Here is a 5,840-nt window from a genome sequence, read left to right as displayed (position 1 = left end):
GCCAACGTTGCCCCAATTCAAAACAGTACTTTCCAAATTTTGATTCCCATGTAACAATAGAGTCTATTCCAAGACACCATGAGGGTTTTTAGGCGAAATTTATAATAAGTCTGAATTATTTTGGATAAAAGAATATCTGAGCCACAATAATTAAATTCTTTTCAAAAAATTCACTAAGAAAATACTCATCTATTTGAATTCCTTTGAATAATTTAGAAACATTTTGAAAGTAGCTGTGCAAAAATATATTTATTTAGAATAATTGTGAAACCTCTGTGTGATTATTTCACATCCAAAAATATTTACAAATATTTGTAAACTTTGTCAAATGGTAAAATTAGTTTATTGCCCCCATAAAAGTAAGCCCTATTGTTGCATCTGTATATTTTTAGATTTTACTGCCGGGAACTGGTGGGTCCTTTGTGGTGGGCTATTGTTGCATGGCACCCTACCATACTTAGCAAGGATGTGTGAATTGCTATCTTCCCAGCCCACTGAACCATTTACAAAAAATGGTAGAAAATGGTAAATAATGGTAGAATGCTGTTATCATTATTTAGAAACCATTAGTAGTATCCAATTCCACACCATGAATATTTCCAAAGTTTACAGGACCAGGGAAATATTTATAAAGTTAAAACAGTGTTAAAACTATTTCTGAAGTATCAAATGTCCTAGACATATAATTACAAAACTTAAAAATCAATTCTAAACAATGGCAACAAACATCCGCATGGTGTCTTGGAATGGACTCTAGAAAATACACTGTCTCATTCTAAATTGTCTCTTTACCTATCTCCAGTACGAAAGTATCATTTTTTTAACTTTCGCATGATGGTGTAAGAAGCAATGATATACATTTTTGTGACTAAAATATATCTTAACTTCAAAAACTCATCATTTCAAACGAGTGGTCGAAGTAGAGAGCATAACAGTGCATCCGATGAACGTACTAGAATACTATTCTTGAGTATTGTAGATTCATTGTATATATTTCATGTATCTTTTGTGACCTGTACTGAACCCAGTGGGTATGTCTGTACAATAAAGGTCTTCATTCATTCAGTCAGCAATACACAGAAGGACGACATGAGAACCAGTAGGTTTAGCCGGGAGCAACTATTCCGCGCCACTGGTTGTACCTTCAAGATGGCGGCCACGACAGGACGCGCGTCACTTGTGCTCCGCCTGTAAGTGTATTTCAGAGCGGTTGCTTGTGTAGCAGAGTTTTTTCATACATCTTATATTGATTAGAGTTCTCAAGTATTTACTATATATCAGTTCTAGCGATATTTCGTTGCATCGTTTAATCATGGGACGTGAAACAAGCAGAGACAGCGGAACGCCTGAGCCGGAGACAAAGCGATACAGGACAAGGTCCGGCAACACCAAGACCAAGGCGTGGAACACATCGATATCGGCAAAGAACATCTCCGAGTTTGAAACCATCATCGAAGATCACACAGACGCGCAAGTATACCGAAGTCACGGGTTCCGCACTGGGCGCCCAGTGCGGAATTCGTGGAGAAAATGGCGTCGGCACTCGGGGCCCAGTGCGGAACGGCTTTATTCGAGTGCTGAAGACCCGTCAGCACTGGAATTCCAGTGCCGAACTCCGCCCAGCACTCGGTTTCTAGTGCCGAACTCCGCCCAGCACTCGGTTTCTAGTGCCGAACTCCGCCCAGCACTCGGTTTCTAGTGCCGAACTCCGCTCAGCACTCGGTTTCTAGTGCGGAAGGGTGGTTCAAAGGTCGTTCAGCACTGGTTACCCAGTGCGGAGGTCATTGAGCACTGGATAACCGAGTGCCGATCTACCTAAGTCACGGGTTCCGCACTGGGATTTCTAGTGCTCGGTGACTTTTCGGCACTAGAAGCCGAGTGCTAAGACCACTTCGGCACTAGAAGCCGAGTGCTACTATCATTTTAAGACCGACAGCACTGGGTTTCCAGTTCTCGTGTCCTCCCATACGCAGCTTTCTCAGGCTCAAGGTGAACGTTTTGTTACACTTCTTTTATGTATCATGGCATTTGTGTACCACCTTTAATACGTGATGTGATCTGCAAACGTTATTTCTTCAAGATTTGTGATAGATATAGCCCTTTTTGGAGTAGTTTTGTATCACCTTTAATACGTAATGTTATCTGCAAACTATCGTCCGCGAGAATAAGAACCTGCCGTTGCGAATCATTCGTTGCTACAGAAATACTTCCAGCTTTCAAATCAGACGTTGATCGAGATTGAAAATACGATTGGTTTAGCGACTGTATTTTTGTTTTGAAATACTTTTCTTTATTGTATGATTTTAATAGCATGTGCGTTCTGAGTTTGCTTTTGACAGTTGTGCCATTTTTATCGTTATAAGTGTTGATTAGAAAGCTCTGGAAATGAATGTCCTTTAGACGCTTGTAGATTAAATCAGGGACGTTACATCAGCTGATATATCGTCCTTGATTAAATGTTGTTGGGTTGGTTGCAATAGTAAGACAACTTGTGCAACAATGGTTTTATTTAAGGCACTTACGTTCTACAGTAATACTTTAATAAAGAATGTTTCAAGAAATTACAAATATCGTCGACTTCAATATTGTTGGTCAATATCTGACCAAGGACGTTATATACTGACATACGAAGATAAGGCATGTCCCCTTCTTTCGACGGCGATCGTATCATGGCAACCACTGATGTGTACCTTTGACCCGGAACTGTAACGTTACCTCTCATTGACAAGGCGATGAACATAGTTCTACAGAAATACATATAGAATACATTACTAGGAATTACAACATATCGTCATCTTCTTTACGTTGTATGAAGATAAAATGTATAAGGTACCCCTTCTTTCGACCACAATGGTATCGACCAATGCCATATTCAATTTTACCCTTTGGCCCGGAACTGTAAATAACGTAACGGAGGAGTAGCTGTCAGCACTCGGTTCAAATTCCTGTGCGGAGTATTTGTCGTCACTGGTTTTCCTGTGCGGAATGTTTGTCGTCACTCGTTTTCTAGTGCGGAACGTTTGTCGTCACTCGTTTTCTAGTGCGGAAGTAGTCTCAGCACTCGGTTTCTAGTGGTGATTCGGGGTTTTCGAGTGCTGAAGTCGTCTCACCACTGGGCACCTAGTGCGGACGTATCTTCGGCACTAGACGTCTAGTGCGGAAGGCCCCTTCCGCACTAGACACCGAGTGCTGAGAGAGGAACCCGTGACTTCGGTAGTTTTGCCACAGGCAAAGACGCCAACAAATCGAAGGTATATGCAGTTTAAAGTTCCGTACCTCCAAAGATCGTGTACCAGAGTGGATAGACGCTACCAAAGCCAATTACTCAACGAGTCGTTTGGAAAACAAACCGGCTACAAGTTCACCTGGAAGGGCCCACAGTTATCCGTCACTGAACCCACCGAGACCGGAGACAACGTCAAAATCGCAACACCGGCACAATCCTCATACACGGCAATGGATCAAACTGGTACACTAGAGAAATCTTTCCACGAGCGAAAGAAATCGTTAACAATAGGCCAACTGGCGCATCCTGCGACGCCCAAGATGGCGGACATGACAATGACGATCTGACAGCAGAGAGAACTGAAACAATAGACAACAACCTTGAAACAATGGAGACCAATTTACAAGATGAGGCGTCCGCCATTACTGCGACTGAAACCAACACAGAGCCAACTACGACTCCGCCTGTGACGGTAGACCTGACCCTAGAGAAAGAAAATCCGTCAGAAAAAAAATGACACAACTCCCAAATCGCTGGTCACATCGCCCACTTTCCGTAAGGTGTTGGGAGGTCTCGAGAACATCATTTTAACTCCACTTTCAAAAGTTCGCAACTCTACTGGAAAAAACAAAGAGGGAAAGTCACAACATGGAAGCCGTTCTCGGCGCGCGCTGCCAACAGACGACCCCCAAGACAAGTCAACAAGTGAAAAGTGCAACTCGGTACACGAGACCCTGTACACATCCCTAGTGGACGAACTGAACGACTTAAAGTCGCTTGTCTTCAGCAATAAGGTCACGATGGACAATCAAGAGAAGTGTATCAATGACCTGAAGGCTAATGTTCAAAACAGAAAGAAAGAGGTGGAGAAACAGGCTCGACAGATTCAAGATCTGAACACAAAGCTAGAGCGACAACGCGAAATCTCCAAAGATCTGGCCCAAACGATCTCTTCTCAAAAAGCTGACCAGGAAGCTTTACAAGCCCAGCTAACACTACTGTTAAATCAACCTCAATCTGTCAGTACGACGACCAGTCGCGCACACGGCAACTCTCAACAGAACGATTCCAGAATCCAGCGCCTCTACGCGGAAGTGGTTTCTGGCCTAGAACACCCGAACTCTTCTACCGCCGTGCAGACACCGACATCCCCGGACTCTGAGGCCCCATCAACCGCCAATACACAGCCACGTGCCCCGAGAGCCACAAGCAGCGAGGCACCGGTAACTACCGACACCCAGCCACCAGCAACCCCGCCAGCAGTTCCACAAGCAGCGAGGCACCGGTAACTACCGACACCCAGCCACCAGCAACCCCGCCAGCAGTTCCCGGCACACAATCCCCGGTAGCCCCGACAACACAAACATCGGTGAACGCGACGACGCAGGTGAGGGTTCTCGCTGACTCTCTATGGAATGAAGTTGACCCCACGATAATGTTCAAACACAAAAGCTCGACCATAACAAAATCAACCACACTCCGCAAAGCCTCGGAAAACGCTGCCATGTTCCCCGACAAAAACACTGAACTAGTCATCATTCGCGTGGCATCGAACGACATGGATAACACGAAACACCGAACCGACAGCGTCGACATCTGTATTGAACAAACGCACAAATTGATTAACTGTATAAAGAAGTCTTAACCCAACGCAAAGATCGCCCTATCACAAGTCCTACCGAGAGGAACAAACATGCAGTCCACCCTCAACAAAAACATAGCCACCTACAACAACTCCGTCGAACAGTCCTGCCTTGAAGACAACAAACTCATCTACATCAGACACAGACTTCTCTCTCAGGACCGTTCACTATACACACGGGACGCTATCCACCTCAAACATGACGCAGGTGGCGTCAAGTTGATGGTGGCTGATGTTAAGCGCACCTTGAGGCACCACCAGGAAGCCATGGACTCCAGACAGCGCACCAAACCAGCAAGAAGACCGCAGTGGATGCCAAACACTCAGCCCTACATGCGGCCCGGACAACACCCCCCACCCCTCTGGAACACTCCACGGGACCCGTCGCAGATGTACCCGAGGAACCCAGCACGTGCACCAAGCCACCAGGGGACCGACTGGAACCACACACGGGACAAACAGCAGACTGTGGAGAAGCTGTTACATATGCTGACGGACTTCCTGAAGCAGTGAAAGTCAGACAGCATGGTATGCATAGATTGGAAGACTTTGGACAATCTGTGAGTAGTTATACATCCATGGAACTATACAGGTACATAATTTCATATTACCCATAGCTAGTCAACACTATTATGTATGAAAATCACTCTGCTGACAATGTAGCAAGACCACAGGAAGAGTAGCTTCAATGTACTCCATTGTATGCTAATTGTGGATCTTAATAAAGTCAAGTCAAGCCAAGCTCGCCCTTTGTAACACTATTATGACAATTCAGAAGGTTGCTTTGAAATTCGGTTCTTGGAATCCAAGGCGGCCTTAGGCGAAAATGCCAAGACGAAGATCTTGTTTCCCACTTAGCTGATTTTTATTTTATTTGCTTGCAAGAAACCTGGCTTAAGCCAGGGGAAAAGAATTTAGAATAGATTCATTTAGTTTTTATAGAAGTGATAGAAGTGCTAAGAAATCATCCAG

The 5,840-nt window shown here is 44.6% G+C and overlaps 1 protein-coding gene across 1 annotated transcript; it reads left to right on the top strand.

The window, feature by feature from the left end:
- The first annotated feature begins 4,919 nt into the window (after nucleotides 1-4,919).
- LOC118422224 lies at nucleotides 4,920-5,381 on the top strand. Its single transcript, XM_035829741.1, has one exon. It carries the CDS (start codon nucleotides 4,920-4,922, stop codon nucleotides 5,379-5,381), a length of 462 nt encoding a protein of 153 aa, XP_035685634.1.
- Nucleotides 5,382-5,840: the final 459 nt, after the last annotated feature.

This window comes from Branchiostoma floridae, chromosome 9, assembly GCF_000003815.2.
Source record: "Branchiostoma floridae strain S238N-H82 chromosome 9, Bfl_VNyyK, whole genome shotgun sequence".
Classification (NCBI taxonomy): domain Eukaryota; kingdom Metazoa; phylum Chordata; class Leptocardii; order Amphioxiformes; family Branchiostomatidae; genus Branchiostoma; species Branchiostoma floridae.
This window is presented reverse-complemented; position numbering and strand designations above follow the sequence as displayed.

Excerpts from the sequence above, each read along its gene's own strand:
- LOC118422224 (XM_035829741.1), top strand. The coding sequence starts at position 4,920 with ATGCAGTCCACCCTCAACAAAAACATAGCCACCTACAACAACTCCGTC.